At 38.3% G+C, this 27,695-nt stretch overlaps 2 protein-coding genes across 7 annotated transcripts in view; one reads left to right on the plus strand and one right to left on the minus strand.

Annotated features, from left to right (window-relative positions):
- On the plus strand, positions 1-27,607 carry LARP1B (La ribonucleoprotein 1B). Of its 6 annotated transcripts, none has more exons than XM_083457115.1 (19): positions 1-993; positions 4,439-4,500; positions 5,463-5,522; positions 7,738-7,909; positions 9,135-9,302; positions 9,412-9,555; positions 9,993-10,161; positions 15,205-15,349; positions 16,189-16,363; positions 17,212-17,381; positions 18,774-19,145; positions 20,137-20,281; positions 20,648-20,859; positions 21,211-21,317; positions 22,737-22,897; positions 23,450-23,594; positions 24,802-24,911; positions 25,002-25,129; positions 25,636-27,607. In XM_083457115.1, the coding sequence occupies exons 1-19, from the start codon at positions 612-614 to the stop codon at positions 25,864-25,866; spliced, it is 3,258 nt and encodes a 1,085-aa protein (XP_083313241.1). In that variant the 5' UTR covers positions 1-611; the 3' UTR covers positions 25,867-27,607. The 6 variants fall into 6 exon arrangements, with proteins under 6 accessions (XP_083313241.1, XP_083313243.1, XP_083313242.1 ...); XM_083457117.1 differs by having other exon boundaries at positions 20,158-20,281; XM_083457116.1 differs by having other exon boundaries at positions 9,156-9,302.
- The window catches only part of MFSD8 (major facilitator superfamily domain containing 8), a 114,090-nt gene that overhangs the window by 34,247 nt on the left and 52,148 nt on the right, over positions 1-27,695 (minus strand). The gene's annotated exons all lie outside the window — the stretch shown is intronic.

Consider the following 27,695-nt stretch of genomic DNA (forward strand, 5'->3'; position numbering starts at 1 on the left):
CGGAGAGGCTCCGCCCTCGTTTTGCAGAGCGCTTCGCCCGTTCGCCGCCACCGCCTCCTCCTCCTTCTTCTTACCCCCCTCCCTTCACTCCTTTCCCTGACTCTGTCCCCGCCCCTCTTCCCACCCACCCCGCCTCCCCCGGCGCGAGGAAGCACACACGCGCGACAGCTGTGACGGAGCTCCTTGCCGGACCTCAAAGCAGGCCCCACGAAAACTGTGCCTCGGCTCCGGCGCCTCCTCCTGCCCCCACCCCCGCCCCTCAACCCCGGGCGGCCCCTCGGCGACGGCGACGCGTTCTCGTGCGCGGCCCTCTCGCGCGTCTCTCTTCTCTACAACGCCCTCCCTCCCCCCCCCCCCCGGCACGGGGCGGTGGCGGTTGAACCACCCGCTGAGGTGAATGAGCGGCGACGCCCCCGGAGGCCGCTGTTGGGGCGGGGGGGCTGCTTCCCCGCCAGCCGCAGCCCCCGTGGGGCGGGCCAGGCCCCCCGCACGGAGCAGCTCCGCTTAGAGGCTCTCTTTCCTCTTCTTCCCCCTCCCGCCCTACGGCAGCCCCGCGGGGAGCGGAGGGAGAGGGGCGCGCGGGAGGACAGCGGGCGCGGACCCCTCTCGGCATGTCCGCGGCCGCCCCGCAGGCAGCACTTCGCGGCGCGGAGAAGAGTGGCGGCGGCGGCGGGGCCCGGCTGCCCGAAGAGAACCATCAGGAGCAGCTCCCGTTTCCTTCCGGCCAAGTGACCGAAGCCCCCCGGGAAAGCGGCTCCGGCGAGGGGCTGCAGCAGCAGCAGCAGCAGCAAGAGGGCGGCGACGACGACGAGGAAGAGGATAGTAGCAACGGCGACAAGTGCCAACCGGGGCAGCAGCAGCAGCCTCCCGCCGTCGAGGCCCCCCCGCCCAAGGATAACCCCTGGACCCGCTGGAAGCCTCCCCCCGTCTCCGGCGGCAGCTTATCCCCCTCCAGCGCCTCAGCCGGCAGCGAGCTCGCCCCGCAGGACTCGGGTAAGGAAAGGGCTGGGCGGACAGGGAGCTTGTGTTTTGACCTACTGCGGGGACGACCAGAGCCCCGCGTGGTGCTGCTGCTGCTGCCTCCTTCTCAAGTTTCTTTAAAGCGTCCCCTCTCTCTTTCTCTCTCTCTCTTTCTCCACCCTCCCCCGCCCGCTTTCGGCGGCGACCCCGAATGACACAGGCTTCGCAGAAAGGCGTGTGCTTGCTTGCCTCCAGCCAGCCAGCCGGTGCCAGGGAGCTCTTTTCAGCCTTGCCTGCCCTCTCTCATGTTGCATATATGGTCAGATTAGGAAAATGAGCGTGAAGAGGTGTGGCTTCTTCTGCCTTGGAGTTCTTTTATGAGGTGGACGGTGAGAGCGAAGCGGTTGGGAAAGCCAGAACTCAGTTGGCGGCGGTAGGGATGCCTAGAAGCGAAAGTGGCCACTTCTTATTTTTTTTGGGGGGACGGGACGGGGGGACGGGACAGGACTGAGAAGAGATCTAACTTGATAGACGTCGTGGTGGTGGTGGGGAACTGTTGTAGTCCCACTATGCCCATGCAGAACTTTTCTGTGTTTTTGTCCTTCTTTATGCCTGTTGCTTGGTCTGCTTCGTTTCAGAATCTTGTTTGGATGCCACTTGTGTGCAGGGAATAGTTTGTTCCTGCTTGCATGTAAATCGTTGTGTATGTACCTCTGTTGTATGCATATACAGTGGTACCTGGGGTTACATAGGCTTCAGGTTACATACGCTTCAGGTTACAGACTCCACTAACCCAGAAATAGTACCTCAGGTTAAGAACTTTGCTTCAGGATGAGAACAGAAATCGTGTGGTGGCGGCATGGCGACAGCAGGAGGCCCCATTACCTAACGTGGTACTTCAGGTTAAGAACAGTTTCAGGTTAAGAACGGACCCCCAGAACGAATTAATTACTGTTACTTAATCCGAGGTACCACTGTATACTGCAGTTCTACATATTTGTGAACTTATACGTATGAGTGGTGCTGTTAAATAAGTTTGCAGTACTTCCAAACAAAAACTTAACGAGTTAACATATGAAATAGCCTCTACTCTTTCTTTGGTCACTGTGCATGTTTGTCAACACTTGGCATTACCTACAATAAAACTGAAAAGCGTGAGTTCTGTATAGAGTTTCCTTCATTTTTTCTTGAGGGTGCTATTCATAGTTTAGGGTTCCTGTGATAGTATTCTGGTGGAAGCAAATTCAAGGCTTTTAAACATACATTTGCGCTAACAGGTCTTTAGAGAATGACCACTGTAGTAATTAGTCATGCTTTCCTATGTAGTTCATGCTTGATGGTCTTGCAAGAAACTTTAGCATGTGCTGTACTGTATATAATTTGTGGATCACAAATCACAGTATGCCACCTGTAGCAGGAATTATCATGAAATGGTATTCAAATTCAGCAGCAGTAGTTGCAGCACTCTTTGAGATAATAGAAGGTATTATATTAGTGCTCTGGGACTTAGCTAGATTAAAGTGATATAACAGTACAATTTAAAACTTGGATAAAAGAATTAATTTAGTTGAATTCTTAAGTACTTGCTCCCTAATAAATGTGTTGAATATTCTAGCTTAAATACCTTACAAATAAAAATAGAGTTCTGCCATTAATAACTAGTTTTTGTATTTTACATTTAAAAAATAGGGAAAGTAAAAGGTTAATTAGCATTAATTAGTATTTTGTTAAATAGATAATTTGTTTTGCATATCTTCAACTTTCATGTAATAAGTTCATTAAGTGATGCTATGCAAACTGATTCTACACAGTAAGACTGCAATTTACACACATTTAACTTGTGCGCATTCAGCTTTACGTGCTTGCCTAGACAGATGGATAGTTGCTCAGGCACTACCTTGTAGTGCGAGAATAGAATATTAAAGCAGCCATGTTCAAAAAAGATGCTGTCAGATATGATATGACAGACTAGTTCTTGCTCTAAATGTGGTGGTGGTTAGTAATATATTATGCTACTCAGCCCTTTCTCCAAAATGCTTAGAGTGGTGTTTATGACACTCCCCATTGGTCTCCAGATTGGGGGTTGCCTGAGGCCACCATGGTGCACATGGTTGTCGCATTGGATACCCCAATAGTACAGTACTATTCTTCTGCAATACAATGAGCATAATCTCTACCACACAGTTGTTGTTTTGATCATATTATTTCTCTTTTGGATAAGTTACTAGCTCACATTCAAAATGTGTTACATATTAAAAAGGAATATATTACAAAGTAGTACTGTGTACAATATATCTCTTCCATCTTAAATTCCTACAGTGTACAGCACGGGGTCACAATCTTGTTAGGCTCGTGTACATTTGCACTCCTCCCTAGGTTGTTAAACATATACTGTATAGGGAAAGCATCCCCTCCATCTATACTTGATGTTTTGATAGGACTAGCAGTTATAATTTTTGCCTCATAACTGCCAGAAAGATGCAAACAATTAATTGACATTAGATTAATTTTAATTATTTAGCTAGCCTGCTAAGCACTAGATAGATTTTTGTTTTAATTGGATTTTGTTTATAGTATACTATTTACATTCTTAATGTTTGATTGACTTCTTGAAACTAGACTGTTTTGTTCCTTTATTTTCACTTTGGCTCTAGAATCTTCACTCATATGTCTGTTCATAATATGATATGGAGAAGACTTGAAGCATTAATCATGTATTAGTCAGTAATATTTGCCCTGTATGCTAATACAAAGTTTATAAGAGTATTTATTTTTTCCAGAATTTTGTATTCCACATGTGACAGCTGTGGGGGCATAGACTGAAATATTTAAATAGTTGTTACATATATCTATAAGCATAATGGTAAAGTAAGAATTTGTCTGACATAGATTGGATATTTGTTCTGAAATCTACAAATATGAACTGTGCCAGTTTCAGCTCATAAAGCACTAACTGGAGTATAAAAATACATTTTAATCTATTTTTTTCTAACAAAATCTCTTTTTAAAGCTATCATAAACTGAGATCGCCATGCATCTTTATTTTTGTAATATAGTCTACGTGTGAGTTTCAGTCATCAAGTTTTATATAGGCTCCTATCTAGAAGTCCCATTGATAGGATATCAATGGGACGTACGGTTTCTGGTAAGTCTGGATAAGATTGCAGCCATAAGATTCTAACTTATGTGAGTAATTTGATGTGAGTAATCTTAGCATTTTACAAGGCTAATAGCAGTATTCAAATTAGAATTAACACTTAAGCTAATTTGACAAGCTGAAAAAATGATTTTTTTCAAGTTTGATCGTTATCCAGTTAATTTAAAAAATCATTTGTACTTTGTGGAATTTCTTTGTTTCAACTTGTACTTAAACAATTTGAGAGCAGAAATTAATTATACTATTTAAATTATGTGATGAACTTGGTTTTGTTACACTTTCTAGATTACTTGAATCACATCTTTCTTTTATTCATTTTAGAATTGCAGAGTTCTGCTAAAGTCATAAAGGCTGGAAAATCGAAAGTAAAGAAATCGAGTAAGGTATGTTTTAGGAGTCCAAATCAGTTTTATAGTCTATTAATTTAGGTTTAAATTATTATTAAATTCATTTATTGTAATATACTGATAATCCTGTATTTGCATATTTATTTAAATTATCATAAGGACTTCTTTGATACCACATACGTCATATAAATGGGTTTTTTAATATGGAAAAGATTATAAAACCTGAACCATAGGCTTCACCCTTATTACTGAACTGTTGAAGCAAAGCTTTTAAGTTAACATCTTATTCAAGTTCAGGAAGAAAGATAGTGCTGGTGGACTTACATGAAATTCTTTTCTTATATACAAATGTTGCTTTTAAAATCTATTTGTATATGCTTTTTAGAAAGTGGGAGTACCCAGAAATTAAACTGTTGAAAGTTGTTTTAAAGCAAAACAAAAAAGTTTATTAAAGATTTATTGATACCTTTTTCAGAATAGCCGTTATCTTACAATATGGTCTGTCCTTCAAACTGAACAAGGGATAAGTTACTGTAGGAGCATCTTGAGAAGTAAACAGCTAGTCTGAATGTTGTATGTAATTTTCCAAAGTGATGGAAAAGTTTTCCTTACTAAGAGTTATATTGGAAATAGAGGATAAGCAGAAAAGCTATGTTTACTTGCTGATTTTAGCTTCAAGTAATTCACATCCATTGACTGTTAATTATTATGCAAATTATTTCAAAAAATTAATATCAAATTTGAAAAGACTGCCTTCATAAAAATGACTGAGCACATTTTTTAAAAAAAGGTGTATGGATTCAGAATTGCTGACCACGTTGCTGAGTTTGGTTTTTCACTGTCCTATTTTGCGAGTCAGGATATGTAAGAATCAATCATTTTTGTTTTGTGATCTCATTTCTTTAAAACTGTAGCATAAATCCAGTGTCAAATGGGGGTGCTTGCTTGCTATTGAACAAATGTTTCTGGACAGTAAGATGTGTTCATTACCATTGCAGGCAAATGACTTCAGTGATGCATCAAACTGGCCAACACCAAGTGAAATTGCCAACTCTGAAGTAAGTACACTTCTAACGTTTCTTTGTAACAACAACAATGAAGTTTGCCACTTCTATGTGGCAGGTATCAGTTGCCTCAAAGAAATAACAAACGATATTGCACTCTTCTCTTCTCACAATTCTGTCTACCAGCCAATTTTCTCTTGTCTCTGCACTATCATCATAATGCTCTTTCCATAACAGTATTGTAACTTTGCCAGCTTCAGAATGCTAGACAAGCTTAGGTTCAATGTGGTAGCAGAGGAGCTAGCAGCTATAAGGTACAAGAGATGGAGGTGAGCAAGCTGGTTAACTGTTAGCTTAATTGCTTGTAAGACTAGTTTACAATGAAGGCAAATTTATTTCCTTAACAAGTTTAAATTGCAATGATAACATTTACGTATTTCTAGATGGATTTTCTTTTCTGTACCACATAAAAATAATTTCATATTGTGACCTTTGCAAAACACAATATCAGTGAGGTATGATAGAACTAATTGATGCACGTAATGTTCAGTTCATTCTTAAAGCATAATTGAGTTGTACAAGGCTGATCTGTTAATTAATGACAATTGTTTTGCATACAGATGACCTAGGTATCTGTTTGGGAGATCAGCAAGGGCAGCTAGACAATTTACAGAAAAATATTTTTGGGCAGCCAGCCCCCTTTCCCTCTCCTAAAGCATTCTGTAAATAGCTCATGGTTCTCTACCCTATGCCACAGGACTCTTGTAGCTGATTTTTCTGAAGTATGATTTAAAAATCTGATTGAATGTGGAATGATATGGTACTTAAGCTGAAAAGGATCAGTCCCAATCTTCTGTCTGTGGCAGCAAAACCCATTGCAACCTATGTTCTTTAAAGCTATAACTAGAGTCCCAATCATGCTTTATTTGTGAGAAGCAAACCATAAGCACTGGTTTGAATGTTACACTAATGCAAGGCTTGTGGTTTGTTGCTTCATCTGAACAAACGAAGGAATGAAATGGGAGCACTTAGGTTTAAACAGCCACATGGTTTAAACAAACCACACAACTTGGATTAGTGTTATATGAAACCCTGTTTGAAGGAGAAAGAACATAGACCACCATCACTGCTGCAAGAAAGCTGCTCCACTCAGAGAGTTCTGTCTGAGTGGTTCGTAGTAACAAATGATCTGTCTCTTTGTAACTCACCTACATGAAAGTGTTTTGCAGAGAAAGCTATCATTGCTCAGCTGAGTTAGATACCAAAAGTGGTTTTGAGGAAGCAGCTATTGCTTATTTCGGCAAGTTGCCTCCAAAGAAAGAAAGAGAAGGAAACAGAGAAAAGGAAAGATTGCAGAGGAGCCTGCTAGTAGAAGCATGTGGGGAAGAGAAAGGGAGCCATAGTGATAATAATGGATTTAACTGTTGTCACATTAGCTGGAAATCTAACTCTACAAATAATGGAATACAGACATACCTTGGTCCTCGAATGCCTTGGTACTCGTACATGTTGGCTCCCGAACGCTGAAACCCTGGAAGTAAGTGTTCTGGTTTTCAAACTTTTTTGGAAGCCGAACATCTGACGCGGCTTCTGCTTGAGTGCAGGAAGCTCCTGCAGCCAATTGGAAGCCGCACCTTGGTTTTCAAATGGTTTTGGGAGTTGAACGGGCTTCTGGAATGGATTACATTCAAGAACCAAGGTATGACTATTCAGTTATACATATACATATATGAAAAGGCAGTTTTTAGTACTTTTTTGTAGCAATAAACAAATTTAACAATGAACTGAGGTAGATTGAATCAAGTTAATAATATACAACAATACTGACAACACTTAGCAAAAAAACCCCCTTCTTGGGTCTGTTCATATGTTCTTGCGCTCACTGATGCGATTGGGGAAGGCAATAGAGGAATTGTGGTAGCAAGCCCCCCCTCACATGTTAATTGTGCCATGTACCTTGCTTTTGCAGGTTCCTTGGAAACATGTACAGAGCCTTCGTACATATAGCTAGCTCTGAATACATGTGAATAGGGACTGTACAGATAGTATAGCCAACACATATAAGTTGAGGCTGGGAGTTTCTGCTGGCAGTTTCTGCTGTGATTCTGTTCCTTTGCATATGTCAGCTGAACACTTGATAAAAGGACAGTAGGAAAGAGTGGTTCGCTTTTTTATCATGGAGCTCAAATTTGGCAGCAGGGATGGGATGGCTGCAAATATTTGAATGGGGTTAGGATTCAGCTCTAATTTTTTTCCTGTTGTGTTACAGTGTAAAAATATAAGCAATCAGAATAAAAAAACTCCAATCAAAAAAGAGAAAGAAGAGAAGAATGAAAGGAAGAATAATAGCAAAATCAAAGAAAACCTGGAAATAAATCCGGATATTCCTGGCGAAAACGTTAGTGAAGATGAGGCTCAGATTAACAATCAAAAGAAAAAAGGTTGGTCTGGGCTAGCATATTAATAACGTTTTCTATAACCTGAGGTATCATGACTAAATTTAAAAAATGGAGCTGTAATGTGTGTTTTGCTCTTGATTTCTGACATTCTTGTTAATTTTATTGACAGTTTTTTAAAGGTTGAAACTCTAATTTACGACTGTTTCAATAGTGCTTGTTCTATTGTGCTTGCACAAATCTTGCTGTATTAATATTTTAGGATTTAGCAAATCTTCATTTCCCTAAAATTTTAAATTTGGGCATTAATTTATATATAAAGAAATTTCATTAGCTCTTTCTGTGTAAAGATCAGTAACCTCATACTGCAAATGCATGCAGATGAATCCTTAGGTAAAATTTTAATCTAAGGCAGAACACAAAAATCATACTCAGAAACAAGGAGCTGCTTCAGCACTTTGAGTGCATCACATCAGTTTTGTCATGAGAGGGAATTCCTTAATCCTCTGACAGTGTCTTGTTTCCCCACAAGTCACTTAATGAGGTGGCAACCAACCTAATATCCTGCTTATATTACAGGAAAAACTCACATAGGCTAGAAGTATGAAATCAGATATTCTTCATCTGGGATTAGCATAGGTTAGGTTTCAAAAGAGGTGGAAGGTAGAAAGGTGCAAAAGAGTGAGCAGTTATAATATTAATATTACTACTATGACATAAAACTGTTCACTGTCTCCAAAGCACATTAAACTGAATAGTATTTTCAGTGGTATCCCCACAGAACTTACGAATGTGGTAAAAGGCACAGTGGGATTACATTTCTGAAGAACTGCTTTAAAAGAGTGTCCTTTTAAGATCTTACTGAGGCCCACCAGTGATATCTTACTATTCCTGCAGCAGTCTGATTTTCTGGGGTTTGCATACATGCAAGGAGTCCCCACAGATATAACAGCTCCCTACCTTTCATCTTATGGAAGGTGCCAAAAATGAAAGGAGGCAGAGCTAGCATGCCTTCCTCCACAGCTCCCCCTCATCTAATAACTTGCTAGTGTTTGAAATTTGAGTTTGGACTGTGCATAGGATGAGAAGCTATTTCTTGTATGTTCAGAACGTATTTTCATGAAGTAACTTTCAGAAAGTTACTTTGTGACATTTGCTGTTCTTCTTAGAATGAATTCATATGTGCATATTTATTCAAAATGTGGGAACTAATACTTAGTAAATGTAATATATTTTATAGGGTTAATGGGTATTCTTAACAGCATTCTAGTTCTATATTTTACACTTGAAGGTAACAAGCACAAATGGGTGCCACTTCATTTAGATGATATGAAGCCAGAAGGCCAAGATAGACCAGGATCTCGGAACAGTTCAAGATCTCAGCCAGAAACAGGCAAGCTTGTGCCACACAACAACAGACGCAATGAGACAAGAACTAGTATGTCATCTAAATTTTATTGATTTGTGTTTGCATTTAATTGACAACTACTTCTTGTTAAAACTTCTGTAACTTTAGGAATCTACATTTCTTCTCCTATTTCTAAAAGGCTGGCGACGGGATAGAGAAAAACGAGATGATCATGATGAAGTCTCTAGTGTGAGAAGTGAAGGTGGCAGTATTCGAGGGTTTTACAGAGGAAGAGGAAGGGGCAGAGGAAGAGGAAGAGGACGTGGAAGAGGAAACCCTCGAAGTATGAAAGTATAAATTATTATGAAAAAATTATATTGACAGTTCGAATAGTGTCTGTTCCCACAGGAAATAGTTAATTGCCATTTATGTCCTTCCATTGTGAAAATTGTCCTTCTATTCCCTATTATCCTGTCATTAAGCAATTATTGCTTCCTGAGAGAGAGAGTCCTCTTATTCCATGATTATAATGTTAGTGAGAAACTTTGCCATGTGTTTTCTGAAAGTAAAAGTATATTTCTACCCCACGACTCCTGCATATGTATTGTAAAATGCTTTGAAGTTTTTTCTACAATCAGGTGATATGTAAATTTTATGAAATAAATAAAATAAAATGTTGACTCTCTCAAATAATTCTAAACATTGACTAGGTTGAGGCTTTATATTTTCACATACTTAGACTCATAATTTGTAATAATTCAATTTTCCTCCTTCCTGAAGTGAACCATGACTATTCATATGGCTATTGGGAACAATATAATGAGAGAACTGACCAGCCATTTCAGCCAGATGTTAACACTAGTATGATGTATTACTATGATGATGGAACAGGAATGCAGGTGTATTCTGTTGATGAAACACTACTAAAAGAATACATTAAACGCCAAATGTAAGTAGACTGCTCTGTGTTTATGGTGCAGGTGGTTGGGGAAGCAAGATGTTAAACTTTGTGCCTGTACAAGACTACATTCATTTAATAAGCCAGTGGTTTCAAATAAACCTGTGGCATAGGTTGGAAATGTTACAAACATTTCACTGTGAACTTTTAATAAGAACAGGTCTTGAGTTTTTTGGTGTTATAAACCACATGCAATCCATGTATATACATCCTTACTCCATTCTGTCTGTGGCATTTTGTTGACATTGTAACTTAGGTATGCTTGTGTTACGGTATAGTAAGACTGTGTACATATGAAAACTTTGTAATTATGTTGGCTTGGAAGTAATTTTGCCATTCTTAATTTTTCTTTCCAAAGTACTTATTGGTGCTTTGCCATTGTGTTTGAATTGAAGAAAACATATTGTATATAGCTATAAATTGAAATATTCCCTTGTATTTCAATGGGTTGTGAAAAGCCATTTGGAAAGCTGGTTATCCAAATCCCTGGAGAAAATTATTGCTGTTGTTATTATTAATTAAATTCCTGTACTGCTCTTCATTCAAGGATCACAGTGTGGTTCAGAATTTGCAGATTGTAGTGAAGGGTTTATGAATTAGCATATTGCACACCCTGTTTTGCCAGAGTTTAATGGTGGTTTTTGTTGCTCTTGCATTTTATGTGGCGGCTTGCTTGCTTGTTTTGTTACAGTTAATGCAAATGAAAAAAAGAAAAATAAATTTGGTTTATTGGCAGATAGACTCTGGCTTGAGGCTGCCAGTTTCAATTTTTCCCAGTTATTGTTGCTGGGCCTTGTGAAACCTGACAGTTCCATGTCACATTAATCAGCTGGCTTCCACTGCCCTCAGACACTTCTTCTTTGTGGTCAGATTTCTGAGCTTGCAGTATAGAATCCAGATCCTCTAAGGTAGAACATGATGATGTCCCCCTCTGATGCTCAGCACATTATTAAACCAAATATTGGTCATATCTTCAAGTTCTGCTATTAATAGTAGGATTTAGTCAGATATCCCAGTAGTGGTTAAATTATTCACAAAGTCTCCTTAATTAGTTTGGAAATTTCCAAGCCTTATCATGGAATGTGCTACTGTTCTTGGAATGTTAGAGGCTTTTTTCATCTTCCAAATAGTTTGGAAGGTTTTACAATTTTCTAATTGGGTGTCTGTCCAGCCTTTTGTTGCAATAGGTCTTTATTTTCTAAATTATTAAGTACTAGAATTTCTGGACTGTGTTTACAGATTCTGCAGCCATATAGAAATAAAGCGTTAAGACAAGTTAGAATATGCATAATTTAATTTCTAGTATTGCTAATTATAGTTTTAATTAAATAGCTGGCCTTGAAACCCTCCTCCCCCAAGCGTTCTATTTGTTCTTAATTGGGATAACCTTATAAGAGAGAAAATTAATATAAGGTGCATACATTGTTGTTGTTGTTTTTTAAACACAACCATAATTTGCATTTGCTGCCATAAACTGCACTTCCTTATGTTCTAAGAGAAAACTGATCGGAATCATTTTGAAAATTAATATAATTGGTTCCATTCTGAAAATAGAATTCAGATAAAATGAGTTTCTACCTTATCAGAATTCTGAATATTGTGTAGAATTCAGAGCTAAAATGATTATGTATTTTTGTCATCAATATTGATTTGTTGCCTTCCATGTTTTGGAGGAAAAGGCCTTTCTTAAACTAGAACCTTGAGGGTATGTCTTCTTCCTTTTTCGTAGTTTGGTAAAGTTATACTACCTATGTAATGTTGTGGCATATTTCTGGCTTCAGTGGGATTGAGGGATATTATTTCAGATAATCAGTAGTTGGTTTCAATAAGATATAAGTCTGTCTTGGGCTAATTTTCTTGGGGGCTCCATATGTATATTTTGACACTTTTCGAACCATATGCACTCTTTGCTCTTGAGAGCATCTCCGGAGCCTTTATTATTAACTCACTTATGGAAATGTATTTCCCCCTCTTTCTGTGTTCCATATTTTGGACACTTTCCAATATTTCCCAGAGATAAGAATCTTGGGTGTCTTACAAGCTCATTCAGATACTTTTGAGAGCATTTTCTAGGTGACCACAGTGAATATAAACCAAGAATTTTTACTTCCCAGATGGACTTTAAATCGTCACTTTGTAGAAAAATGTATGCTGCTTTAAGGCAAAGAATATGCTAGTATCTTTAGGCAGTTTCTTTTTACTTGTGTATCTTTCCAGCTTACTGAAGTACATGCATATCTTCCTGATCTTTTCAAAGCTCATGGCCTTCTTTTATCCACATCTTTTAATGTTTGTGTTTTATCATATAGGATATGCATCCCATGGTGGTTTTAGGATAGTATAAATTAATCATTCTAAGAATTGCATTTTGTAACTTAAACTTTTTTCTCTTTCCATGATAATGCCATTATAACTATTACTATTACTCTACGAACATAATATAAATTTAAAATACAGTAATAACATTATTATTAATTATTTATTTATACACCGGCCATCTGGCTGAGTTTCCCTAGCTAATGCTACTTTGAGGTAGTTGAAGGAGGGGCCACTAATAAACTTAACTCCGTTGCATGACTATAATAGTGGCTACTACTGTACGCTCATAAGAGCCTTCTGGATCAAGCCAATGGTCCCATCTAATCCAGCATCCTGTTTTCACAGTGCCCCATCAGGTGCTTGTGAGAAACACACAAGCAGGACCCAAGCAAAAGAGCACTCTCCCTCCCTCCCATTTCCAGCCACTAGTGTTCTGAAGCAAACTGCCTCCATGGTCTCCAACCATGGAAGCAGAGTGTAGCCATTGAAAGCTATTGATAGTCTTATTCTCGAATACTGAAGTTACACATTATTGATGCAAGGTAGAGAGAAAATAAAATGACTATTTTTTTAACTTGGGCATTTACTTCTGCACTGTATTGAAAACAGGGATAAGATGAGCATGTATACCCAACTGTGCAGTTTGTTTTGCTGCAAATAATTATACATTCTAGTCATATGATAATGCTTATCTTAGTAGGTGTGTGTACTCTAATTGTAAATTACACCTGTTCTGTATTTCTATACAATAGCTGTTCTTAGTTGGGGTGAAAAAGCATTCTAGTGCCTGATTGAAGACAGGAAACAGTTAATAGTTTGGCTTCTGCTGAGTAGACTCCTGTTCATATCCTGGTTTTCCTGAGAAGGAAAATCTCTTCTATGCCCTTTCTTCGCTTTAACTGGCTCTTCTTTCTAACCTGTTAATTTTTCAGCGCCTTTTCTTTTTCTTATCTTTGTCTTATGGAAGAAACCTGCCTCCATCTGCCTGCCTTTCTTGTTTTCTCTACTCTTGTGGCTCTTCCTGAGAACTCCTGCAAAGACAAAAATCGAACATGCTTCACATGGAGAAAGAAAAACAACCCAAGTCTGTCAAACCTGTGATTAAGATGCTGCCAAATCTGGGTTTGATGTAGACTGCTTTGATCTAGAGACCTACCAGATTTTGAAATTATAAGGCTTCCTTTGCTTCTAGTTTCATAACAGAACATTCTAGGGTGAACACAGAAGCAAAAAGTGACCAGAAAACATGAATGACGCTGGTTTGTCAGACCTGATCGCAAAAACAAAGGTGTGGAGCAGGTGGGAATTTGTCCTACATGGAAGCCCAATAGCCATCTAATTATTGAAGACTGTCAAACTGAAATGGAGGGCATTTCTGAAGCCCAAAATAGACCCTGCTCCTCTAAGCCAAAATTGCCCAGGCAGGGAGAAGTTCTTCCTTTGATGGATGAAGCAAATAATAACGTCCCAAAGCTGTGCATTTTATCTGATTTTGCCACAGTCAAAACGGGCTTCTGAAACGAAGCATTCCTCAGAGGAATTGCCCTAATACATTCCTCCTTCTCATCTCACAGGCAGTTCTCAACTCTGCAGATACTTTTCAAAGGATGGCACAAGCCAGCTTGAGGACTTCTCAGAAGAGTCCCTCTTGGTAGCTCTTGCTAAAGTAGATGGAGATGTGTGTACGTTTTTCAACTTCCAAACTAGCTACCAGAGAGGATCCCCTCTCTGTAACCCATACAAGACAATTTAGAATACATGTGTGTCTGCAAAAGCTGTCCTTGACCAGAGATTCTGGCAACAAGTTTTCTATCTGTAGCACAAGCCCATTGTCTTTCTCCCAAAATATAGTTTCACTTTGGCAAATCGAGTTTTGTTGGTTGTTTTTTCATCCCAACTGTGAATGTACTATTGGCTACTTACTGTGAAAGGTGCAGTCATACCTCGGGTTACAGACACTTCAGGTTGTGCGTTTTCGGGTTGCGCACCACACCAAACCTGGAAGTACTGGAATGGGTTACTTCCGGTTTTGGCACTTGTGTATGCGCAGAAGCACTAAATTGCGCTTTGTGCATGCACACAAGTGCTGACCCGCACATGCGTAGACGCGGCACTGTGGGTTGTGAACGCTGCAGGTTGCGAACGTGTCTCCCGCACAGATCACGTTCGCAACCCGAGCATCCACTGTACTTCTTTCTAGTTGGGGGTTGAAAAGCAACCAAGCTTCAGTGGGCCCAATGCATACCAGGCTTCATTCTCTCCTGTCCTGAAGCATCTCTCAGTCCTCAGTCAAAGCACTCAGTTTTTGCTATCTTCTTCCTGAGATTCCCTCTTCGCTCCTTTTCCGCTGTTTCTCCCCACAGAAGCAACCCTCTTTGCTTTCCTCTTTAGGCCTTTAGCAGACAGCAGTGAAACTAACAAGTTTACTCAGCAAAGCTGGGGAAGGAGCTAACAGTCTGTCTTCACTCAGGCTAGCATAAACCATTCCTATGACTGCTTTTACTGGTCATGGTAAGTGAAGCAATGGTACTTTATTTTGACAAGTTATTTTATTATTATTTAATATTCACAGTGGTATAGGACAATATCTTCAAAAAGTTAGTAAAGTGAGAAAACAAATATTTACTACAAAGAGATAAGTAAGCCAGCTTTGATAAAGGGTGATGGTAGTTTAGAAGAACATAGTGGGCTAACCAAACATTCTTCTTTATTTAGTGAGTATTATTTCAGTGTAGAAAACTTGGAAAGAGACTTCTTCTTGAGGAGAAAGATGGACCAACAAGGATTCTTGCCTATTTCTTTGATTGCCAGTTTCCATCGTGTGCAGGCTCTTACTACAAATGTTAGTCTAATATTAGAGGTAAGCCAATTTCAGTTTTTAGTCCCTACTGTAATATAAATCATTTTTTTTGGGGGGGGGATCTTTTTTGGAAACCTGAATTAGAAACTTCAACAAAGCTTGGTTCAATTTTTTTGTCTAACCTAAAGCTACTTAATGCTTCAAAATCCAGTTTTTATAAAATTGTACATTTGAATTCAAAAAATACCAAAGCAATACATGTCTAATATGCAAGCTGATCAATATAAAATGAATTTCAGCATATTTTGGTTATTTCACTTGCCATTGAGGGCTGTTAAATGTAGAACTTTAAGAAAACAAATGCGGGAATTCTAAATTACTTTTCCACAGAAGGGTGAAAAATACGTGCTCCTTTAAAAAAACACAAACAACCAGTAATACATCTTAGTAAAGCAGAATACGTTAATGGCTCCTTACCAGCAAGAATTGGTCCTTCTTGGTATCAATCCTACATTGTCAGGAATAATTGAAACAATTATAAAATTCATTTTGAAAGAAATAGGTTAGAACATACCCATTGGAACTATAAAAAATAAGTCAAGATGTGGTAGCACTTTTGGGGTGGACTTTCTGTTTCTAAATGGAAGTGTATGATCTCTCAGACTCTTGCAAGATTTAGGAAACAAGCAATCTCTGCTCTTGGATATCCCTTTGATACAAAGAAAAATAGATAATCAGAAAGGCATTGTTGGCTTCATGATGAAATGTGAATCCTATTGATAAGCTAAGTATGTTTTCTGTGTAGAAAAGGTATAATATATATGAAACAGCCATTTGAAACAAAAAAAGTGTTATACAACATTACAATTTATTTGTATTTATGTATTTGTGTCATCTAGGCTTTAAAGGACAGTACAGAAGTAGAAATAGTGGATCAGAAGATGAGGAAAAGAGTAGAACCAGAGAAATGGCCAATTCCAGGACCCTCTCCACGCAGACCTCCACAAACAGATTTTTCTCAGCTTATTAACTGTCCAGAATTTATACCAGGCAAAGTTTTTGGTTCACATACTGGTAAGGTATTTTTATTTCTTTTTCCACCTAACTCTGAAAAACATGTGAACTTCTGTAGGCTGAGGACATGCACAGAACTCCCTTTCTTGTGCAGTAGGCCACCCCCATTCTACTGTCCCACTGTACTGCTTGAAGTTTGATCTTAATCCAAGGAAGCACTAAGTTGAGGGTTCTTTATGTGAAAACATATTTCCTATCTTGGACAATGAACAGCCTGACTTCTATAGCAGTTGCCTTCCTTTTGATGACACTTGAATATGCAGGTAGATTGGCTAAGGTGGCAATAACTGCACTAGAATAGATCCTTCATGAGATTTCCTTTCCAGCACCAGCTGCTGGGCTATCCCAGGGCCTGGACTGCTTTGTCTCCCCGGATAACTACCAACACACTTGTTTGTTGCTGCTTTTTGTTTCCACTCTTTCTACCTGTTTTTCAAGTTGCCTGCCACCTAGTAGACCTTCTCTTGCCATGTAGTTTAATTAATAGTTGTAGTTATCTCCCCAAACTGGGAATGATTTCCTCTCTGGTCAGTGATATAAGTTTTGTTGGCCTTGATATCTGAGTCAGAGGAGGAATCAACTCTTTCATTTTTCTTATTACTGTCCTACCAGCTAAACAGGAGGGGAACATGACAGTAGATCAGGGAATGATTCAAAGCTCCAGTTCTACACTTGTCAGCTACACCTTACATTTTAAAATATTCTGTAGACTTATTTGTCTTGAAACACATATCAATAAGGACATGAATGGAAAAGTAGGTCAACTTCATGAAAGAAAAATAGTAAGTCAAAGAATAGTAAACAATAGCCTGATCTGTTCTAAATACAGAAATAATTTTCAATCTTAGAATCTGCACCAAGTTCTCCAAGAATGGGAAGTCTAACTACTAAGAAAAGCACTGAAACAAGCAACCTTCAAACAATGTCTAAAGGATTATCTACAAGTTTGCCAGATCTGGACTCTGAACCTTGGATAGAAGTTAAAAAAAGACATCGTCCATCCCCAGCAAAGCCAAAGGTATTGTAAGATGTTCTAAGTTACGTGTCTTCCAGATGATGTAAAAAGTATTTCAGGATAGTTCTGTACCTGGAATGCTAGATAAATAAGGCACATTCAAATGAATTTAGAATTGGTGATAAAATGAGATTACAGTGGTACCTTGGCTTAAATTCCTTCCGGAAAATGTGGATTTAGACATGGGATGTAATGTACCATGACCCTAGATCAGGCATCCCCAATCTTTGGCCCTCCAGATGTTTTGGACTACAATTTCCATCCCATACCGCTCGTCCTGTTAGCTAGGGATCATGGGAGTTGTAGGCCAAAACATCTGGAGAGCCACAGGTTGGGGGTGCCTGACCTAGACACATGTCGAAGTACAGCCTTCAGGCCATCATAACTTTAGCAAATATACTGTATTCTTTTAGTGATTTTGGTCTCAAGCACAAATTGTCTCTGTCTGTTAATTATTCATTTTATTCACCTTTACATACATGCTGATTCTTTTACTTGAATTGAAATGGGTTTACTTTCCAGTGGCCTATGGTTCACTCACTGCAGCAGGGGCTAGTGTCCTTTCCCTTATTTCCGCATTGCTAAAGTAATGGGAACAAGAGCTGCACTTTCAGACAGGGAAGGGTAGACAAGCTCTGCACAGTTGCTTCTGCTGGCACTAGACTGGTCTTCACCTTGCTATTGTGTTTTTCTTAGGAGGGAGGTACTTAAAGCTACATGAATCCATCATTGGTACAGTGGTACCTCGGGTTACATATGCTTCAGGTTACAGACTCCGCTAACCCAGAAATAGTACCTCAGGTTAAAAACTTTACTTCAGGATGAGAACAGAAATCATGTGGCGGCGGCGGGGCAGCAGCAGGAGGCCCCATTAGCTAAAGTGGTACCTCAGGTTAAGAACAGTTTCAGGTTAAGAACAGACCTCCGGAACGAATTAAGTTCTTAACCCGAGGTACCACTGTACATGTGCTTACATTATAGCCCACATCTGTGGAAAGCAGCCACAGGTGACATGCTACTGAATTTGTTTTGGGAAAAGAGAAGAAAAATATGTAAAGCATGCCAGCCACAATCAGCGTATTGAAATCAGGAGGCTTAAGCATGTTTGGCTCTCTGTTGAATTGTGGCCAGTGTTAGAACTCTGTTACACTATAGAACTATTTTTTGAATTGAGTTGTAAGCCTAAGAAAAAAGGTGTGGTTTTAAGAAGTGTAAATGATAATTTGTTAATCCTTCTGTTCCATTCTGTATGACTTGGGATGCTGAAACTGCTATTCCTGCAGTTAATTCCTCTGTTCATTTTATTTCCAGTTAGATACTTTCCCAATATTATTTCAAGAAGTGATAAATTAGCTTTGATTCACTGAAAGTGTGAAACACTTTTGCCTTTTCCAGGAAGCTGTGCCTGCAATTGAGGAGATGTCAGGACAGCAGCAGCCACTGCCTTTAGAGGAACAAGAACAGGAAGAACTTGATTTTTTGTTTGATGAAGAGATGGAACAAATAGAAGGCCGAAAAAATACATTCACTGAGTGGTCAGATAGTGATTCAGATTATGAAATTGATGATCAGGATTTAAATAAGATTTTGATTGTAACACAAACGCCACCATATATGAGAAAACATCCTGGAGGAGATCGCACTGGCAACCATGTCTCACGAGCAAAAATTACATCAGAACTTGCCAAAGTTATTAATGATGGCTTATACTACTATGAACAAGATTTGTGGACAGAACAGAGTGAAAATGACTGCATTGCTTTGAAGGTAATTATGTTAATGAATGGTTAATAAATAGGTATTAAATGTTTATTGAATCAAATCCATATGTCGTGGGCTCAGATTATCAGCAGTGGTAAATTAAGTAGAAATCCATATGCTAATAAAATTTTGGTCTTTTTGTACTTGTGTTGGTAATACTGGAATTTAGACTTTAAATGAATGAACTCGTTGTCAATTTTTGAGCTAGATCAATTTAAAAAAAATAAGTGACATGTTTGCAGAAGAACAAGATACATTTAAATTGAGAAACTAATGGTTTAGAAGTCATTTGTCTGTCTAGGTTTTGTTACTATCTTTTTCAGGTTCCGTGTTTAAAGCAGGTCTTTTCCTGCTTTAGGCACAGAATCTTGAGATCAAGGCATTTTGTTCTTAGATTTTTAAGTGAAATTACTGTGGGCTTGTGATATTACTCAGTGTGTGGAACATAGCAGGTTTTGTTTATCCAAAGATAAAGCCCACCATCGTTGGTGTAGCCAGGATTTATGTCAGGGGGGGATAAGCTTCATGTTACTGGGGGCGGAACCTCAATTATTTTTATTGATTTACTTGCTGGGGGGGGGGCAGCTGCTCCCCTTAGCTGCGCTCATGCCTACCGTTGGCATATAATGTTATACACAACTGAAGATGTGAGAGATTAGGGTACAATTTCCTTTTTTCCTGCATATTAAAAAGATGGGACAGTTGGCTGAGCAGCATTCTTAATCATTCTTGCTATCAAAATCTTTCTGTTTGGCAACTTGTTTAATAAGGGTGATCACCTATTTCAGACATGGGATATGAACCTGGAAGGACTGGTTTTCTTTCATTTTAGTGTTTTACTGTCTTCATGAGCATGACACAGTTTCATTGCACCCTCCTTGCCAGTTGGAATAATTACTAAAATATTAGTAAATAATCTGTGATTATTTAACAAATAGTTCATGTTGATATAGCTTGTTTCAGCTATTATCCTATAATTTATGATACATTGTTACAGAAGCTTTTATCCCCACTTCAGCAAGAAGTTGAAAACTTTAAGAAGTTAAATCTCATCAGTAAAGAAGAATTTGACAATCTTACGCCAGAGCATGCAATTGATCCAGAACAGGAAGTTCCTCCGGGTCCTCCAAGATCTCAACAAGGTATATATTCATAATGTTGCAAAATTATAAGTTATCAAGATGGTAGTTGATATGGTGCAACCTGATTGAGAACTCCATGAGTCCTTCACTATTCACATGGAGTTCCAGGTGCTTATAGTGGTTCCTGTTCAGCTTGGTTACAAGGGACTTACTTTATACATACTGAGAGTATATGCAATGAATTTTTCTTACAAATAAAAAGGGGGGACTCTTAATTAAATATTGTTATACTAAGAAGTTAATAAAAGAAGATAACATTAAATTTAAAGAAACAGATAAACACAGAGCCAGGTAAAAGGACTTGAAGAGCAACAGAAAGCAAGATGCCTAGTGTTCATCTGTTAATCTGCTGGTCTTTCTGTTTAGACTTAACTGAAGAGCTGGCTTGTAAATTGTTTGGCATCCAAGAAATACCTCCAACAACAATGGCTCGCTCACTGCCAACAGCTGTCCCTGAATCTCCTAGAGTCCACCCTACCAGAACACCCAAAACACCTCGTACACCAAGGCTACAAGATCCTAACAAAACACCAAGGTTCTATCCTGTGGTTAAAGAAGCAAGATCCATTGATGTTAAGGTAGCTAAATTATTTCTACATAAACTTTCAGATCATACTTACTGTTGTTTCTTGTTGCCAGAGATCACAGGCTTTGTAACACTTTCAAAATTCCTGCTGCTCAAATATTGTAGTATAGGAAATAATAATTTTGGATTTGACCAAAACTGCTAAATCCATTGTGAAATATTCACACTGTTAACTTCTTGTTTAAAGCTAGGCAGTTGGGTAGTCAAGCTCAACTTTATGACCTCACAATGCATATGATATACAATGTGAAACTTTATGAAACTTGACTTTAATTAGGCTGTGATTCTTCAGAAAAGTGGCACCAGTCACATCAGGAAATTATAATGTTATATTTTATTATAGACACGGAGGAAAAGAAAAACACGGCATAGTACAAACCCTCCATTAGAATGTCATGTTGGCTGGGTAATGGATTCCAAGGATCACAGGCCAAGAACATCTTCTATAAGGTAGCAATATTTTTTAAGATTATAACTTAGTTTAATCTTCTGTGTTCATAGGATCATTGGAAAATTGCTTAATTACACAATATAACAAAGCAAGTAAGAGGAAGAGAATAATGAGAGGAATGAAATACTCTTAAAAGCTGCAAGGTTTGCACACATGAGCAGCAACTGTAAAGGGAAAGAGCAAGTGCTCACACCTATTATGTTGGGGAAATTGTTATTTATAAATGGTGGGTATCCTTCAAAATAAAGACAGCCCCTAACTACAAGATATGTTCAGGTGTGGTGTTGCCTGTTGATGAACATAACCTGCAAGCATATATTGTCAGGAGTTTCATAGAAATGGATTCCATGTATATAAATGGAATGGAAATCTCTTCTAGAACACAAATTCGTATTACACAAAACAGCTTGTGCTTATGAGTGGTAGTACACACTTTACAGGCACTTGCCACATTGTTGGCTTACATTTGTATTGCATCTGGCATCAATATTTGTGAAAACATTTTTATCTAGTTAAGTGTAGGCATTGTCTCAATAGAATGGCTACATTTGGACAATCATTTGGGATAAAAACAAGCCACCTGTATTCACATGCAGCTGCTTTACTTCTTTTTAAGTGCACGGGGAGGCAATCCAAGTAGCTACATCTGAACTGGGAAGCTAGGATATAAACCTAGCATAGGACTAATTAGTAGGTAATACCTGAATGCAGTTATGAAGCCTTCCTTGAATGTATAGTAGATAATACTGTGTCATTTAGACTTGTTTTCTGTAGTGGTAGCTGGAGGAGTGTTCTGTGGTAATTCCATATCTGTTGTGCCAGAACTGAAGGGCCTTTGCAATCCTACAGGGTTCAAACAAATTGTCAGAAAAAGCAGAGCTGAATAAAGAGTTAGGTACGGTAGGACATCACACTACTAGAAAGGGCTTGCTCAAAAGTATATGTAGATCCAAATCTATTGGGTGGGTTTGCTAAACATAAATAATTTTCATTGTACATTCATTATACTCCAGCCTGAACCTTGTGAAATCAGAGCAGATTCAAAAATTTTGGGGAAAGTTTGTGGTATACACCTTAAGAATCTCCTACTTCAAAATGCAGGCAAGAGATGGCATATTTTATGTTTCCGTCTGCCCAAAATTCCCTTCATGCAAAAAGGTAGCATGATTGAATAAATATTATTATTTAACTATGCTTCCTGCTATACATTTAAATGTAGTCTTGCCACCTTCATTTTGAAATTAGTATAGACCCTGGAGGCATTCAGAATGTTTGATTTGACTTTAACTTTGAGGATTGCCTATTGGTGACAGGGTTGGAAAGTTGGTTCTACATTATTCATTAAAAGAGAATGCACAATTATTTGTTTTCAAAAATGTTCTGAAGAATTTAAGCAGCTTGTCTTTTATTTTCTATAGTAGTTCAAATGCATCGCCATTGGAAGGTGCTCCGCTATCTGGAAGTTACGGCTGTACTCCAAATTCGCTTCCTAAATTTCAGCATCCTTCTCATGAACTTCTAAAAGAAAATGGTTTTACACAGCAAGTGTACCACAAATATCGCCGTAGATGCCTAAATGGTAAAAAATACGATATTTTTTCCTGCAACTGTAACGGGAAATAGCTTTTTGTCTTTAGTTATAAGAACCATAACCATTTATGTTCTTGCTTTGTGCTTGTTTTTATAGCTTGTAGGATGTCAACAATGTTATATAACTACATATTTTTGAAAGGGACTTGGATCGCAAGTGGGTGCTCCTGCTGAAGTAAAAGGGGAGGCAGTTTTGATTATCCCTCTGCATCCTTTTGCCCTCAGGGCAGCTTTTCAGGGCTCAGGAAAGGAAGCATGGCCAAAAATTGCCTCTTAGTTATCTTTATAGAAAAATCAGGTTTGTGTTTTGATGCCCTGACCTCACTGGAGCATGGCAGAAACAGAAATAAATAAATGCCGTAAGCGACTTTAACATTCACTTCTTTTCAAGCTGTAGTGTAGTGTAAGGTGTATTGTTTTTTGTTGCTGCTCTTTTGTGGCATAAATTTCATACTAAGCATCTGTTCTGAAGAAAGTAGAATTAGAATGCCAAATAGATTATCTTTCATCTTTGCTACCTTATTATTATTTTTGTCTCCAGAAAGGAAACGGTTGGGAATCGGCCAGTCTCAAGAAATGAACACACTATTTCGTTTCTGGTCCTTTTTCCTCAGAGACCACTTTAACAAGAAAATGTATGAAGAATTCAAGCAACTTGCTCTAGATGATGCAAAAGAACACTACAGGTAGTGCTTGACTTTGTTTGACTTGTAAAGTCATATACGGTACAGGAACCCAGTGCCAACTTGTATAGCAATATTAATGGCATTGCTTTGGTGCTTCTGAAGCATTAGTATAGCAAAATAAAGTGGTTCCAGCTGCAGAATAGAAAACAAAGATTTCTTTCCATCATGCAGTGTTTCCTCTTGAATATGGAGCTTACAACAGACTGTAAAAAGTTATCAGATGGATAATTTAAGAGACTGTTTGCTAGGAATCCTTGGCTGTCTAGTGTTCCTAATTGGATAGCAGCTTTGGGTACACTTAACAAATGTAAAGATTCTTCTTTCAATTTCTAAATTTTTGCCAGAGTTTTGATTCAAAGCAAATGACAGAAAAACCCAACAGGCAGGTGCTTCCACCGTCTCCATTTTTTGTTTTAAATAACATAAGATTAGGAATCTTTGTGGAATTATGTACAAGTCTTGTTATATTTGTTAGCAATATACTCACCACTATTGTGCTGATCAACATGAAAATAGCTCACACCAGGGCCTGGGCACTGTCCAAAATTAAGTTCAGGGATGTTTCTCCACTATGTAGCTACAGTTAACTAGTGTAAGACAGTCGTTTATCATCTAGAATCCCCACCTCCACTTCATCATACAGTGGTGCCTCGCAAGATGAAATTAATTCGTTCTGCGAGTTTTTTCGTTCTACGAGTTTTTTCGTCTTGCGAAGCACCAATGTGTATTGACAGTTTCCCATAGGAATGCATTGGCGGTTTTTTAAAAAAAGGCGCAAGACATTTCATCTTGCGAAGCAAGCACATAGGGAAATCCGTCTTGCGAAGCAACTCAGAAAACGAAAAACTCTTTCGTCTTGCGAGTTTTTCGTCTTCCGAGGCATTCGTCTTGCGGGGCACCACTGTATCTAAATTCCTTCTGTAAAAGTCATCATGAAAATATGCTGTTCTGTTTTCAGGGTATGGCATACTCAACAAGAAACAAGGTAGCTGCCTGTACTGAGGGGTAGGGGTGGGCGGGTGTGTGTGTGTGTGTGAGAGAGAGAGAACTAGCTTATGAAAATTGGAATAGCTGGGTAAGCTTCCCAGATTTCCATGGCTGATCCTTAAAGTGATGTTTTGTTGTTGTTGTTTTTGCTATAAGGAGAACAATAAATATGGTAAAACAGCATCAAAGATTTTTGTGCTCTTTATTCACTGTTCTACAGATACGGTCTGGAGTGTTTGTTTCGGTTTTACAGCTATGGGCTGGAAAAAAAGTTCAGGCAGGAGATCTTCAAAGATTTCCAAGAAGAAACAAAGAGAGACTATGAATCTGGTAACACCTTGTTCATAATGGTCTTGTGTAATATAGCTTGACTTCATGCTTAATTAGTTTTAAGATATCTCCAACATGTTCTCTCATTAGGTCAACTCTATGGACTAGAAAAATTTTGGGCTTATCTAAAGTATTCACAGTCTAAAACTCCACCTATTGATCCAAAGCTTCAAGAATACCTCTGTAACTTTAAAAGATTGGAAGACTTCAGAGTAGATGTAAGTGTTCAAGCTATCTCAAGCAAATTAATTTAGTGTATTAACATTACTGACTGATTTAAGAGACACAACCCCCAAATTTAATGTAAAGTCAACAAATGTCTGTTAAGATTGGAGGGTAAGTTTAAGACATTCTGAAATGTAATATGGTCTGAAATGCCAAACCGGTTTGTACTCATGCTGCACATTTTCTATTCTGCTTTCTGCATTATGAAACTTTGTACATGTCATCTGTATAGATAATCTTGGATACCTGACAATGACAACTAGAGCAAAGCAGGTCTTAAAAGAGAAAATGTTGTTGCTGCGTTGTATTTGATACCTTTCATGCAGGCCACATTCCCTTTATTTATTCAAGAAACAATTTCTCATATTTTGGCATGATGTCACTGCACTTCAGCCATTTGGAGTAACCATTAAATGCTCAGGCTTTGAGGTTCAAAACTAGATCATAATAAGTTCTGATAACTGCAAGGGTATAATAATATTTCCATGCTTTCTTTCAGCCTCCCATTAGTGAAGAATCTGGGAGAAAACGACATCCAACTGGTGAGGAAAGTGATCGTCATAGACATCAATCCAATTCTTCCAAGATCCTTGCTGGTAATTCTACAGCTGCCCCTCAGGCGTGGGTCCCAATAAACTTTCCCACTACAAATACTGTACAGGAGTTGAGTAACAGCATACACCAGAACAGTACTGCCACAAAATCAAGAAGTGATATACCTGAGCAGTAGACTTTCATTAAGCTTGAACCTTGAGATCAACTCCTAATGCCAGTATTTTAGCTCAAGGATCTTCAGGGAGAGCTATTTTAAAGCTTGATTAAAAACAAATGTATAGGAAAACGAAGGATCGCATTGGTTTCTCACAAAATTAAGTTCCAAGTACTTGCCCTTGATCAGTTGTACTGGGTTTGGCGAATAATCAAAGAGATCCTAGGGAAAATATATTGGTCTCCGTGTTGCTGTCCCTGACTTATTGTTTACAGGATCTGCATTCCAATATTATATGCAAAAATACTTTGGGATGCCTTATGGTTCAGCTCATACTTCTTAAAGAAGTTATGGTATACTCATGTAACTTACAAAGCTTTTTTCATTCAAGTTTTCCATCATTATTTCTACTTATAGAAGCCAAAAAGAAGACATTTTAATGGAGAAATGACATAAGTTGATAAATGCATATATTACTATCAACAATTTTTTTTACAGTACATGCACACTCCATGCTGTATAGGAATGTGCACGTTTCTTGGGTGCTGGATTTTGTTTTGCTTTTTAGTTTATTTCAGGATCTCTTTTGCGTTGAGTATGAAATTTTGAGTTAGGCATCAATCTCTTTGGTTTAAGGTGTTTTATTTTATGCTGGTTCATACTTGTACTTAGGCAAAAGTAGGTTGCAGAGGGGAAGGGTTATGGCTTAGTAAACGTTACATCTTTAAGTTTAAGCAGAAGGATAAAAGTAATATGTGGCTCACTAATCACCCTTCAGTTAGAAGAGATGCTTGTGTTTTCTGTTTAATTGCTCTACAAAGTGACTTGCACTTCAAGGAGAGGTTATTTTTAAACAATTATATTTTGTTATTTGACACTGTTTTTATTTAAAGTACTAATTTGACACTGTTTTTATTTAAAGTACAAATATAGTACATACTAAAAAATGTTGTCAAAATGGGTTTAAATAAAGTGCAAATTTCATACTCTGCTACGACCAACTGAACTTAAATTGTCCAAGTCATCACTTTTCTTAAATGTAAATGATTAATTCAAATAGTAGTTATTTGTATTGGGAGGTAGAAGTTAAGGGGATACTTAACCTGTAATTACCTGTTCATTTCAGTTATTGTAAATTAAAATGCTTAGAATAAGGAAACGGAAAACCTCCTTCCCTGAAGTGGAAGGAGTGGTAGGAATAGGTGCATTTTCATTACATACAGCAAAACAGTGAGATACTCAGCTGTCTTCAGGTAACTTTCTACAAATAAAGCCTAACACTGTTTGATGCCTTATTACTGGGAGATATCCTAAGTGATCCAACATTTTAGTTTTATTGGACTTCTCTGGTAGATATGGTTGAAATCCATTGCAATTTTCTGTCATTATTGCCTTGTGAATCTGAATAGAACAATTATGAATATGTGCATATTTGTATATGAATATAAGAGGATTTCCCAGTAATTAATTTCTACACACAAACTAGCCTTTTAGAACTACTTTGTTTTGCAAAGGAACTAGGAATTGATGATACACATTTTATATAGCATCTTTTCAGTGTGCTGAAGTTATACATCTCAAACCTGTGCTCTATCTATGCCACCTCCTCCATGAAAATGATGCAATTGTAAATTTGGATTAAACTGTATATAAAAGAAATATATTTACTTTCATTTATTTGAATGAAATGTGTGCATATCTAGCCTTTAGTATGCATAATTTGTGGTATCTTTGCAGATTTTATAAAAATACAAAAAAGTCACCTTTGTGTAGTGTGTGGTTCTTAAGCAATCTTGTTCTTTAAACTTGTGTAGTAATAGTGTTGTGTTGCTATTAGTTAAACTGGCATG

Source organism: Podarcis tiliguerta, assembly GCF_965153285.1.
Source record: "Podarcis tiliguerta genome assembly, chromosome: 9".
NCBI lineage: Eukaryota > Metazoa > Chordata > Lepidosauria > Squamata > Lacertidae > Podarcis > Podarcis tiliguerta.